This window comes from Haliotis asinina, chromosome 1, assembly GCF_037392515.1.
Source record: "Haliotis asinina isolate JCU_RB_2024 chromosome 1, JCU_Hal_asi_v2, whole genome shotgun sequence".
Taxonomy (NCBI): domain Eukaryota; kingdom Metazoa; phylum Mollusca; class Gastropoda; order Lepetellida; family Haliotidae; genus Haliotis; species Haliotis asinina.
The window spans coordinates 30908386-30922450 of NC_090280.1; the positions used below are offsets into that span (position 1 = coordinate 30908386).

Below are 14065 nucleotides of genomic sequence, written 5' to 3' on the forward strand. Positions count from 1 at the left end.
CAATCCTGTAGCATGAAGAAAGATAATGCCCAAATGACTTTGGATATTTCTTTCGGCCTGTGCTAATGAGCCTCAAACAGATGTGCACGCACGTCAAATGCACGTTAATTGGCAAGTTGATTTGAATGTGATTTCTGTTTCATCGGTTTGTTGTATAATGCCGCACTTTAGAAATACATTCGCGACGGTAAAACCACTCTTGCGACCCTTAGATGGTATTCCCTGATGTGACGAAAATATTGTTCAAACGGCGTTTAGTTACGTCTGAAAACGGATACAGCTGATCTGATCATGAAAATCCTTAAGTGAAATGCATGCCATTACGATCTTGTCGTTGACAGTCGCCCACAGCGTCACAGCGGTGATACATTATCTGACTTCACCATACTCTGTTTACAAGGCTCCTTGACAATGCTGATTGACACGTTAGGTGTCGCTGACACAGAATGTCAGTTACACCCCTGTCAATCACGTGTTGCAAGCTTGAGTACAGGTATTGTTCAAGGGGTTAAGTTGTAGTATCTATTTTAATCTATCTCTATAGGTGGATCATTATCTACCCTACCTGTACGCTTATATTACGCATGTCGATGCTCACATGGAAGCTAAACTTGACTACAGTGTGAGTTTTTATTTTGGTGTTTTCAGGTTTTGTAGTTTCATTTATTTCCTTGTTTTTTTCGGGGTGTTTCTGTTTGGTTTCAACTTACGACTTTGTTTGCTGGCGGATAGATGACTCTTACTGACAGACTGACTGGTCGGTCGAGTGGTTGGTTAATCGAGTGATTGACAAAATGATCACCGATCTACGAATTGATATCGTGCCAATTGTGTATATAGCTTTTTGGAAAAAAAATGTTCTGTAGTTTAGAGCTAGGAAAATGATTTACTTTAGTTATGAATGGTATCACACAAGTCTCAACAGATCTGGAAACAACATGTAACCTTAATCCGACTCTTCTTCCCATTACCTCTATTGCCACGCTACGATTAGGATTTGAACTGATCTTCAGTAACCCATGCATGTCGTAAGAAGCGACTATCGGGATCGGGTGGTCAGGTCGCCTACTTGGTGCATGGACACGTCTTCGCATCAAAATTGCGCAGATCGATGCTCATGCTGTTGATCACTTGATTGTCTGGTCCAGACTCGATTGTTTACACACCGCCAGATACAAATGGAATATTGTTGAGTGTGGCGTAGAAGGTTACATAGCGATGCCAATAGCACCGACTCAGTTCGCTCCGCACCGCGAGAGCTTGAGTCCTCGCGGAATAAATATTTGATATTCTTCTGATTACTTAGAGACATAAAGCTGCGCTGTGAATTGGTTGTGAAATTGCCATGCATTATTGAAGACGCGGGAGACAGGAGTAATGGTGAGGCTCTCTTCCGTTGATAAACGCGTATTTGTCTTGTTACATGACTGAAAAACACTTGGATGGAGCAACTTTTATAGAATGTTGAGGAGACTGAATAGGATACAGACACACAAGCACCCTAAAAGTAGTTAAATACAAGACATAAAATCCGGAACGGGTTGATTTTAGCTTTAGTGGTTAAAGGTTTGGCTTGTCACAATTGCTAGAAACTTTGCAATGTGTAGAATTGTGTCTAAAGGAACGTAAAAAATCATCACCCGTTCGCTCACTCACTCACTCACTCACTCACTTACTCACTCACGTACACTAAATGTCTAAATCTGGATCTCCCTTTTTTGAGTCAAGCTTTCTGTATTACTGTACTGACGCAGGGTTATCTCCCCTTGAAGCGAATTATTTTAACCCACCACTCTGTCGATAAGTTCCCGTGAGATCTGCAACGAGATCAATCCGTTACTGAAGATATGTATGACGCACGGGTCAAACTCTACCTGTTTATTGACTTGGGCGATAGCATTAATATTGCAACAATTAATTAAGGCAGGAAGGAAATGAAAGGTCCGACTTATACTGTCAGTGTTCAAGTAGGAAACAACGGTTTGTTTGTTTCGTATGTAACATTATACACTTCTTACATCTTTAATTTTTTTCTTTGTTTCGTGTCGTATTTTTGTGTGTTTTTGCTTTTTAAAGTAATTTCTTAGTGATATTTTAAGACCTTATGTTTGAGGCGTATAAGTGTTTTCAGACTGTGGTCAGACTGAGATATTATTTTTAGGGGCGGAGAATTATTGTTTTGGGGGAGGGGACGTATTTCCTTTGAAATTGTGGATTTGGGGTTCCAGGGCTTTATGTACAAATTTCGGCGTAAGTGGTGAGTGAGTGAATGAGTTTAGTTTTACACCGCTTTCAGCAATATTCCAGCGATATGGCGGTGGTCTGTACATAATCGAGTCTGGACCAGACAATCCAGTGATCAACAGCAGCAGCATCGATCTGCGCAACTGGGAACTGATGGAAGAGTCAACCAAGTCAGCGAGCCTGACCACTTGATCCCGTTAGTCGCCTCTTACGACCTTTCACATATCACGGTATTAGCATGGGTTGCTGAAGGCCTATTCTATCCCTGACCTTCACGGGTCAGGACTGGTGGCAAATGAGTTCTAATGAGATGTCAGCATCAATTTGAAACAAATAATGTAATCATCTTGAGATCTGAAGAATCAAATCTAACTACCCTTGCCGCAGAAAGCTATGTTTGAAGAAAGCTAAACCTTTGTTTTACGCTGTAGTGTTTTGTCTTATTCATGTTTATTGTACGCCTCGATCATGTTTCCGCAACGTGGTATATGCCCGGGGCATGCATCTCATGGCTTCCTACCTCGCTAATACCATGATATGTAGAGAATCTTCCCCGAGTGTCTTCTTATATTAAATACTAGTCTATCACCCAGAGTTGATAAAGTTACAGATATCCGAGGCTTGTCGGAGATATTTTACTTTTTATCAACGAGTGTTTTCAATGAAAACTGTACATTTCTGAACACAGCACTGCAATTATGTTATGGCGTTGTGATGTCATCAGGTTCATGACGCCATAGCATTGTCGGGGCATTGTACAACATATTCTGTCAAAGCTATCTCTCCTAGGAGATATCGTTTGATCTCACACATGAATTCGAAGATAGTTTGGGATGGAAAAGCTTGAATATTGTGATTCGTAACAAAATCACTAAAATTCAGGGAAACATCGACGAAACCTTACACGAAATTCGCTTTACATTGATGTGCAATAAGATTAATTTTTTTATAGATGTTTAAAACTGATACCCATTCGTACTGAATGGTTTAATTGGGTTACAAAATACAGAAGTCACTCGCTGATTAGGATTATTCGGTGTCTAACGTGCCACCGTCACAACAAATATTTATACATTTTACGGTAAAAGCTACCGTCATTTCTTTGCTTGACCTCATTGGCAAATTATTCAAACAAATCAATATATCAAGGCAATTAACCCGCTCACACAGATCGATTCATATGTCATGGAAATCGATTTGATATTAAAATATCAAAATATACTGAAATTTTATATGTTGCCGTTCGTACAGCATTGACCACAAAAATGTTTTGTAGAAGTTGAACAAACATCTTCATTACAGTGCTTGACAGTATGTCATGTGCCTGTACGATTCTTTTATGAAGAGATGGGGTTCTCTTAAATGCCACTGGCAAACATTTCACAATTAGAATGTCTTGACTCCTGAAGATCCATGCTTGTCATGACAGGAAACTAACGCGATCGGGTGTGATTTTGCCCCAACTGAGCAGGAAGTGGTGAATTACCATTGTGGTCAAACCGTTCGCTCGTCACTCCGAAGACCAAAGTTCAAATCCCCATGTAGGTACAATTGTGTCCACCACCATGATACTGCTGGGATATTGATAAAAGCGGCTTAAAACCCTGCTCACTCACTTACTCCCAATTACGAAGAACGATATTCATACTTTCCATACCTTTCTCTTCAGGACAATAGTTCAAAAACGTGAGTATGGGTCTTCGCTGCTTTTAGTAATATTCCAGCAATATCACAGCTAGGGACACCAGAAATGGGCTTCACACACTATATCCATCCGTGGAATCGAGCCCATATGGAAAACCCCATATGGAAAACTTGTAAGGGATACATTCTTTTGGCACATTTTTAGGGTTGTGATATGTTGAGAAGACCTCCACTAATCACACAAGCCAGAGCCTACAGATCAAGACAACTTCAGACATTTGTACGTGCCGACGGCAGAATCAGTCCACAGAAATTACCCCAAGAACCCAGTGAAATATAATCGGGTCTTCTTAATATGTGACCCCTGTGAAGTTGGAATTGATCTCCAGTAACCCATGGTTAGATTTCGCGACAAGGCATTGTCATGTAAAACTCATTGCGTCTGTTCCCAACTTTATGGTCCATGTCGCCGTTGAGGAGGGCACTAAATAAAGGCTCGATAATCAAGGATTCATTTCGTCTTTCGCCAAATCATTGCAGGTGTATTACTGCCGCTTGGAACATAAGAGTTCTTCTTTCAGCTTGTCTGTTTCATAAGTGAAGTGTTTTCAATGGTAATCATCCAAGTATAACAAATGCACTGCTTAGTTCAGTCTCCCCGTCAACAAATACAATGTCATTCGTAAGCTTATGATAAAGTTGTGTTACGAAAGGTCGTATTGTTACGAAGGCTTCGTGGACTGGTACACAGGCCACTGAATACCCTTCAAACTTGAAACTAGATGCCTGGCGGTGGGGTAGCCTACTGGCTAAAGCGTTGGCTCGTCACACCGAAGACCTGGGTTCGATTCCCCAAATGGGTACAATGTGTGAAGAGCAGTTCGTGTGTGCCCGACTGTGATATTGCTGGAATATTGCGAAAAGCGGCGTAAAACTCAAACTCACTCACTATCGTGCCCCACTATGATACTGATTTGAGAATATTGCTCATAGCAGCGTAAAACCTTACTATGCTCCCTTGAAGTTCTTCAGGTGAAAACCCGACTGACAAAAGTAGCATTCAATAGTTGAGTGATTCCTTCCAATAAATCCTATGCAGATACATATATGTGCGATACAGTGATACGTTTACCCACCACAATGCTGTGTTGGATACAAATGGTTGTTATTCAAGGAATAATGAACAGCACGTCTCTTGTTTGGCCCTAGTTAGTATCCCTCCTTCGATGTAAACCTAATATCAATCGTCACAGGAATCGAATATCGATCAGATGAGGGCAATTCATGTTTGTGATAACTGATCACGTGAACCGTGAAATACGTGTAGTGTGATCAGTGCAGCATAGCTATAGATTATTGTACGAACTTGTATGTCATCTTGATATTAAGGGACGAATGTCAGAAGTATTCTGTTTCCCGAACAAGAACTATGGTAATGTACTAATTCTTACATTAGAATCGTCAGATTGCTATGAGACTCATGTGTAATAATGTCTTCATTACCCCTAATGATATGTAGTTCTTAATGCTTCTGAGGTCCCCTTTCGATCAAAATTATCGTAAATACAATAGTCGAATGACGTCGACAATTTGTTTTTGTTTCGTGTGTGACGCCATTCCGAATAAACACATTTTTATTTGTTTTTATTAAAGTTTAACGACTTCGCGCGTTTGATACCAAGTCATTGACTCTTTTAATAAAAATTGTATCTCATGGAAGCGAGTTAAGTATTCTGTTTATTACTCTTCAACATAATGATAACAAAGCGGATTTGTAATGCGTACAATCCAAACATAAAGCCTGCTCAAAGCGCTACAAAATAAGGATTAAGAGCCTGTAAGAGGTTGTATTTGATAGCGGATAAGAAGATTGGAAGATAGGTAAGCAGAAAAGTCTGATGCATTTAGAGAACAGGTGTGTTTTGAGTTGGACTTAAACAGCTCCAACGTGGGACAAATTTCGACGTCAGATCGAAGAGTATTCCACAGCACTGGGGAGATGTGAAGGAACGTTCTGTAGCTAAAGGATTTTAGGATGGAACCGTGAATGAGTCGCTGTCACTGGAGGTAGGTCGAGTTGGTAGATATGGAGGAAGTAAGTCATTAAGGTCGTCATGGCTGATGTGGTTGAGGCATCTGCATGTAATACAGAGCACCTTGAATTGCATTCTGGCTCTGATGGGCAGCCAGTGAAGATCTCTAAGGATGGGTGATATATTCTTCCTGGTTTTCGTAATGATCCTAGCCGCAGTGTTTTGAACCATTTGCAGTCGCGATAGATATCTGTCACTAATACCCTGCAACAAACTGTTACAGCTATCCAGTCCATGGACCAGCATCTTTGTTGTCTCAGTTCTTGTGAGTTGTCGTATATTGCCAATGGCTGTAAGATGATAAAAACACATTCTGCATGTGTGGAAAACTTGTTTTTCCATGGAAAGCAGTGAATCAAGAGAGACACCAAATACCTGAAGTGGTGAGAGACTGGTATATGCGATCCTGCAATCAGTATGGATGTCTCCTCTATTTTGGCCAATTCTTTGCTTTTGCCTATGAAAGACTTATCCTCAGTCAGTTTCAGCATATTGGCTGACATCCAGGTTAGGTACATTTAGTGACTCGTTGAAATGCTTCTTTTACTTTGTCCAACTGGAATTTGCCCATCATCTGAGAGTAGTCAGCATACCTATTATGAAGAAAATTAAAAGGATGGATGCTACTGGCAACATTAGTCACATACAATGTGAAGAGAACAGGGTCGAGCTTAGACCCCTGGGACACTCCACCCTGTAGGGTCATAGAACTAGATCGTTCCTGTGATCATCACAGACTGTTGGTGATCTTTCTGGTAGGAGGCAAACCAATCCAAACATTTATCACCGTCGAATGGAAGAAGATAAACTCAAATCTACTTTCAAACAAAGGCTGACTACCCTTCGTCGCTCGATGTAGAACGTAACGTCACAGAAGAAACGTGATGTCAAGGTATTTGTCGTGACGTCACGCTAACGTGACAAGGTGATATTAATATGGCATCGTATTATGAAAATATGAACCCCGATCTTTTCACCCTCGTAGGTAATAATATAATAAGGGTAACGCTGTTTTTCAGGACATTGTCATTTGCAGAAGTCCGGGCTCTTTCATTAACTGCCCTACGAAGGAGGACAGTAGAACAGACCGAGGGCTTCTGCAAATGAGAATACCCTGAAAAAGGGCCTTACCGTTATTTAAACTGAAATGGATAGAATTTCAAAAAAAATATTTTAGTTACCCAGAAGTATGTACAAACGCGCTGTCGGCGAGACTGCAGCAGCGGCCTCATATAGTTACATATTGTTCGTTGTTAACGTGGCTGTCAGTGGCGGACATGTGTTAATATAGAGTTAATTGTGCAAATTACCCACGTACGTGTGACCAGTAATAAATACTCACAGTGTTATTGACGTAGTTATTGATTAAGGCTGTTCAGACCTGGAAACACAACAGATAATCGAACTGTCATCTGCATGATAAATGTATTCAATGTGTATGATGTTGAAAAAAATACGTGAGCCTGTCCACAGAAGAGATAACAAGTTCCTGTGACCATAGCAACAGCATCTATTGAAGTGTATCATATGTTATTTGGGTTTACACTTTCATAGTAAAGTACAAATTCTAGTACATTTTAGACTGTCTCGTTTGGGATTAGAACCCACTTTGTCAGAGTGCACAAGTTACCATTTGAAATCTTGTAAGATATTGCAACGACAAGGACCATAAAGGCCACCCAGTGTATTACCCTGTGTATTGATGTGTCAAATACGCACACAATGGTGAAACCTGAAAGTGACAACCAAACTCACTGCCGAACATGATATTATTGGTGTTGATTGTGGCATTTGTTTGTTCCAGATCGGTCAGGATCTTGTGCTGTCATGTCCAAATGGTGAGTATACACAATGCTTCTTGTCTGTTCTCAGACTTATACAAGATCGATGGCAATATACAAGATTTCGTTTAATTGGACATGTTCGAGATCGATAGCATTATGCTGTCTAACTTGTGATCGGAAATATATAATATTGATAGCATTATATACAACCTAACTTATGATCGCAAATGTACAAGATCGATAGCAATATTACAACCTCACTTATGATCGAAAATATACAAGATCGATAGCAATATTACAACCTCACTTATGATCGGAAATATACAAGATCGATAGCAATATTACAACCTCACTTATAATCGAAAATATACAAGATCGTTAGCAATATTACAACCTCACTTATGATAGGAAATATATAAGATCGATAGCAATATACAACCTCACTTATGATCGGAAATATACAAGATCGATAGCAATATTACAACCTCATTTATGATCGGAAATATACAAGATCGGTGGCAATAAAAAAACCTCATTTATGATCGGATGATTAGGCTGCGTGACATGAATACCCGAATTACATGATGTAGAAACCTGAGCTTCAGCTTCCAATGCCCACACTACCTGTGAAACACGAGGTTCCAGCTTTGGATACCCAAACTGCAACAGCCCAGTGTTATAACACGTGGATACTCCAGTTACAGTGTGTAGATACAGAGCTACAACCAGTGACATACCTAGCTACAAATAGATAACCAGTGACACCAAGATACCCTGTCACATCTAGATATCCGACCTACAACATGCAGACACTCAGACTACAACATGTAGCTATAGATATTCGAGCTATAACATGTACACCCCAGGCTACAGCATGTAGATACCCCAGCTACAACATGTAGACACCCGAGCTGCTATATGTAGATACACGACCTACAACATGTAGCCATTACACCTACAATAAGTAGATACCCAAGCTACAAAATGTAGAACGCCTAGCTACATGTAGATACACGGCCTACAACATGTAGACACCCAAGCTTCAATATGTAGATACCTGAGCTACACCATATGTAGACAGCCTAACTACATGTAGATACCCGAGTTACTACAGGCAAATACCTGAGCTACAACATGTAGATACCCTTGCTGTAACATTTAGACACCCCCAGATACAGCATGTAGAGAGCCTAGCTACAACATGTAGATACCCACGCTACATGTCGATACCCGAGCAACAACTTGTAGATACCCCAGCTACAGCATACATATGACCTAGCTACAACAGGTAGATACCCGACCTACAACATGTAGGTACCCAAGCTACATGTCGATACCGAACTACAACATGTAGATACCCCAGCTACAACATATACATAATGACATACACATAGCCTAGCGGCAACAGGTAGATACACGACCTACAACATGTAGGTACCCGAGCTACATGTCGATACCCGAACTACAACATGTAGATACCCCAGCTACAACATATACATAATGACATACACATAGCCTAGCGGCAACCGGTAGATACACGACCTACAACATGTAGGTACCCGAGCTACATGTCGATACCGAACTACAACATGTAGATACCCCAGCTACAACATATACATAATGACATACACATAGCCTAGCGGCAACAGGTAAATACACGACCTACAACATGTAGATAACGAAGCAACAACATGTAGATGCACGAGCTGCAACATATGGACACTCAGCTACAACACGTAGACATCCGAGCTACAACATTTAGATACCCGAGCTAAAACAGGTAGATACTCGAGCTACAACAGGTAGATACCCGAGCTACATCTGGACACCTGCTGCTTCTGTTGTAGCTATCATTACGCCTTCTGGTCTTTCTGAAACACGGGGTAAGTTGTATCCAGGCATGACATTGTGATCAGTGATGCTGTAGGTGTTGTATCCATATCAGCTTCTTCAACCCGTCACTCCCCTATTTATCCCTCACTGTCTTCAGTATCGGGTTAGTTTGTCTCGAAACATTCGTAGCTAGCCCTACGAACGTCTTAAGTCCATTCTTAACACACTGGCTTCTTAGAGCGACGAACATTCCGAGAATATCTTTATTATTCTTACACCCACGTGAAAGGCGGTGTAGGAGCCTTAAAGTGAAAATGCTCGTTCGTCACGCACGCCGAAGACTCGGGTTCGCGTTCCCATTTAGGTACAATGTGTTAATCACATTTCAAGTGTCATATTGGTGGAACATTGCTAAAGCGGCTTTAAAAGCATAATCATTCACTTCGCTCCCTCCCATTGGAAATCAGGTTGAGATTCGAACCAGCACCCCTGTGTGTGTCGCAACAGACGACCATCGTAACCGGCATGGCCATTGGGAGCACATGTCATCCTAACATGATAACAACCTTAGACTAGGTGCAACTTAACCCCCTTTCTGACACGGGTCAAGATCCGAGTTACAGAACTGGTCTGCTGTAACCCAAGGGCGACAGGGTTCGTATACAGGGCCGTTTAACGTTTAACGTTTGACGTTTAACGTTTAAAGATTTAGTTATTAACACGAAGACAGAACCTTTCCAAACCAAAGTGCTCCGAAAAACACATTATAGGAACGTTAATAGGATTTTACGACGCTTCGTCTGATCACGACGCCAAGTCTCCGACAAACTGGATTCCTTTCGTAGACGTTGCAGCGTGCATGTAGTTGGTGTAGATGTGAGTTCACGTGGTATAGCTGCATTTCCAAGTGACGTAGTTGTTGACGCATGTGACGTAGTTGTTGACGCATGTGTGCACGTTTCAGACACCCAAGACATTGTCCAGGACCGGGTTCCACAAAGCTATAATAGCACTAAGCGGATCATAATCGTGTGTTAAAGCATTGCAGAAAAGATCATCTTAACATTATTAAAGCTTTGTGGAATGGGCTCTGTAGCATGGGGCATGATGCAAGAATTGCTGTTTTGTAGACTTTTTTAACATAAGTGGGTTTTGTACTTAAATTTAATCCTCTTGACCATCCAGGTTTCAAGTGGTCTTCCGCAACCTATGCTTGTCGTAAGAGGCGAGTACATGTAATAGGATCGAGTGGTCAGACTCGCAGACGTGCCTGACACATGCCATCGTATCCCAGTGGCGTAGATCAATGCTCATGACGCTGATCACGGTATTGTCTGGTCCAAATTCGATTATTTACAGACCGCCGCCCAATGTACAGCTGGAATATTTCTGAAGCGGAGTTAAACACCACAAAACCCCTTAAACTTCCATCAAGAAATTTGTCATTAAATGAAATCATTACTTTTATCATTGTAAGTAATTGCTCATCATAAAAACACGGAGTTGTTCTCAAGCCGAAACATTTGTTTTTGTAGAAGTATTGGTGTAGGATGGTTTTCCTCAATATGATGATTTCTTCTGTAACATCCTTGAATGACATTTCACAGGTTGGAAGTACAATAGAGACAAACTTTATGGATTAATCTTCTTCACTTCGTTTGTACGACGTTTCAATACACGTACAAGATTCTTGTACCGTTGTCAAGCACGAGATAAGTACGATACAGATTGTTGTATCGTTGTCAAGCACGAATTAAGTACGACATTTCGATACAGACTCTTGAACCGTTGTCAAGCCAAAATGTATTATCCATACATTTTGTCTCCTTAGAATTATCTGTCGGTGCCCACGCTATAACGATCCTTGTGATTGTTAATGATCCAGGCTAGAAGCCTGACATTGTACCAATTAGATATGGTGTATGGTGTATATTGTTTTGGGGTATTTTGTAATAGGTTTTAGTTTCGTTTTTGTCACTTTTGTGATCGTTTTGTTCTCACTTAGAGTGTGTTCTTCACCAATAATGTATGTACATGTATATCCTTCAACACAGATGAATATTGGAACAAATGTTGAAAATGTTACATTTTTAAATCCAATCAGAACACAAATGGAAAACTTATACTGTATGGATATGATCGTAAACGATGGATCCACAGTTCTTCACAGAGTTACTTCCCTTCCTCGGAGTTGGCTTCCATGAAAAGTTCCCAGCGATCATGAACATGGCGTTTATGACGGCACCTTAAGTTCATGATTCACCGAAATGTGGCTGTGCTGACTCTCCGTATATCAACGTAAACGCAGCTCAAAGCGACATTGAACCACTATGATTCATGTCGCAAAAACACTGCGTCATTTTATCCCACTGAGTAGACCAATGTTGGTTAAGTACATGTCAGTCACTGAATTGTCTGGTCCAACCACGATTACTTATACCAGGGAGACTCTAAGAGGTAGTACTTTATCCCAGATTATACATACTGCTGCCATATATAACCGGAATATTGTTGAATGCAGCAATAAATAAACAAACACACAAACAAAAGAAACCAAACGCCAAATGTCTAAGACTTATAACCATGTCATCGACCTATTGATCTCGAGTGACGTCTTGCCATTATGTTTTCTTGTCCAATTTTGTGAAGATAACTGTTAAACCAATGCCACACCTAACATTTTCCTGTCAGATTGCGAGCTAATGGTTGACCTAAATCTAACGCATAATATTATGCTCATACTTTGCTAATAAATGAAAAAGCCCCATCATTCCTAAATAATTTCTTCTCACATACAAATTCATGACCAGTTATATTTCATGTTATTCAGTGCAGAAAGCAAATACGAAGGTAACTGTTGGTATGTCTTCCAAAATCACCTCGTGGAGTATGTATAGTGCTTGTTTTGAATGGTCTGTCTGTCTGTTTCTCTGTCTAAGACTGGACCGAGATCTACGCCAACTGCTATGTCGTAGTGCCGGACTCCCCTTTGTCATGGACGCAGGCCTTAGCTACATGCAACAGGTGGGTGCTTTTTTTGTTTATTTACATTCTAATGATATAATAATAACAAGTGGTTTACGTAGACAATCAACGTGGGTAAAATAAATCATAGATCTACACATTGTTAATTTCTTTATTATAAACAGAACGTTTAATGTTTTTGAACGGCAGTTAGCGGTAATACTCGCAAAGGCAAGAATTTCATGAAACACGACGTTTCAGGGCATATTCTTGTTCTTAAATCGCGTTTCATGTTTTTCCGAGTTGAAGTAAATGAGGAAATATAAGAATATAGATCTTATCCAAAACGTCTTCTTCCTCAAAACATCCTTAAAAGTCTTGCCTTTATTCCTCAGAATAGTCCACGTTACTTCCCTCGTCGCAAGATCGATATCGTTCTTTATTTTATAAATAACTAGGTTTATAGTTGTGGCTAGGTCTTTAAAATATTTCATTGCAGATATGGCGGGAGGTTGGCTGAGCCCGTCGGATATGACGTCACTGAACAAATTGGAAACCTACTAAAGAGCGATGCTGCCACTGTCAAACGGGTTTGGACAGGTAGATTTATTCAAGCTCTGTTGCAGTGCCAACAATGTGGTGAATTCCTTACACAGGTGTCAGTACCCATGCCCCTGTAGAAATTCCATTATGGCGAAACACAGTGACATGGAGCTTGAACTAGACTTGGCACCGTCACTAATCTGAGTTTTGAGAGTGTCGTCTGGAAAGAAATGGTCTGCCCTTACTGATATATCACCTGCTTATAGTCTACCACATTTTTTCCAAACTTTACTTAAACAAACTGCCTGCAATATTGTAAGGCACAAAATTTCAAAAACGAAGTTTCAAACACTCGTGGAGAGGAAGCAGCCATCGCGTTTTGCCGATTTTTCAGGTTACAATCGACGAGGTCATTCTACTGTCAGCGACACCATCGGATACTGGAGCGACGGTCGAGCAACCACTGTAGACGTCGGGGTCTGGGGGGTGTTCGAGCCCAAGGTCACGTCAGGAGACTGCGCGTATCTGCAGCAGAAGGACGGATCGTGGAAGATGTATATGGGGGAGTGCGACACATTGATGCCATTTGTGTGCCAGGCGCTCCCTTGTCCGTCAGGTACTTCCATCTCATTTTAAACAAGTGATAGTTCATACCGATGGAAGAACTGACGAGTTCAGCTCCACAAGCTTTGCAAATTGCGTCACAGTACTCTGTGACGTAATTTATGCGATTGTTTCCACCTTTGTTACTGAGAACACAGTGCCCTGTGACGTCAGACTGGTCTTATGTTGGGTTATACTGTTTGCCTGAACAGAAATATAGCCCACAGGCGCTCGACACTGATACGTATTTGGAAGTATGACCTACATATATCTTATATATTTGGTCATACTTCCAAATATATATCTGAGTCAAGCGCCTATGATATAGCCAGAAGTGACTGCATAAAGTCCTAAAAA

The 14065-nt window shown here is 40.9% G+C and overlaps 1 protein-coding gene across 1 annotated transcript in view; it reads left to right on the forward strand.

The window, feature by feature from the left end:
- LOC137290303 (uncharacterized) overlaps nucleotides 1-14065 on the forward strand; it is a 90079-nt gene that overhangs the window by 6892 nt on the left and 69122 nt on the right. The window contains exons 2-6 of the mRNA XM_067821115.1: nucleotides 7786-7819; nucleotides 9613-9648; nucleotides 12538-12622; nucleotides 13062-13162; nucleotides 13500-13721. Coding sequence (XP_067677216.1) covers nucleotides 7786-7819; nucleotides 9613-9648; nucleotides 12538-12622; nucleotides 13062-13162; nucleotides 13500-13721 — 478 coding nt within the window. The remainder of the gene's footprint in view (nucleotides 1-7785; nucleotides 7820-9612; nucleotides 9649-12537; nucleotides 12623-13061; nucleotides 13163-13499; nucleotides 13722-14065) is intronic.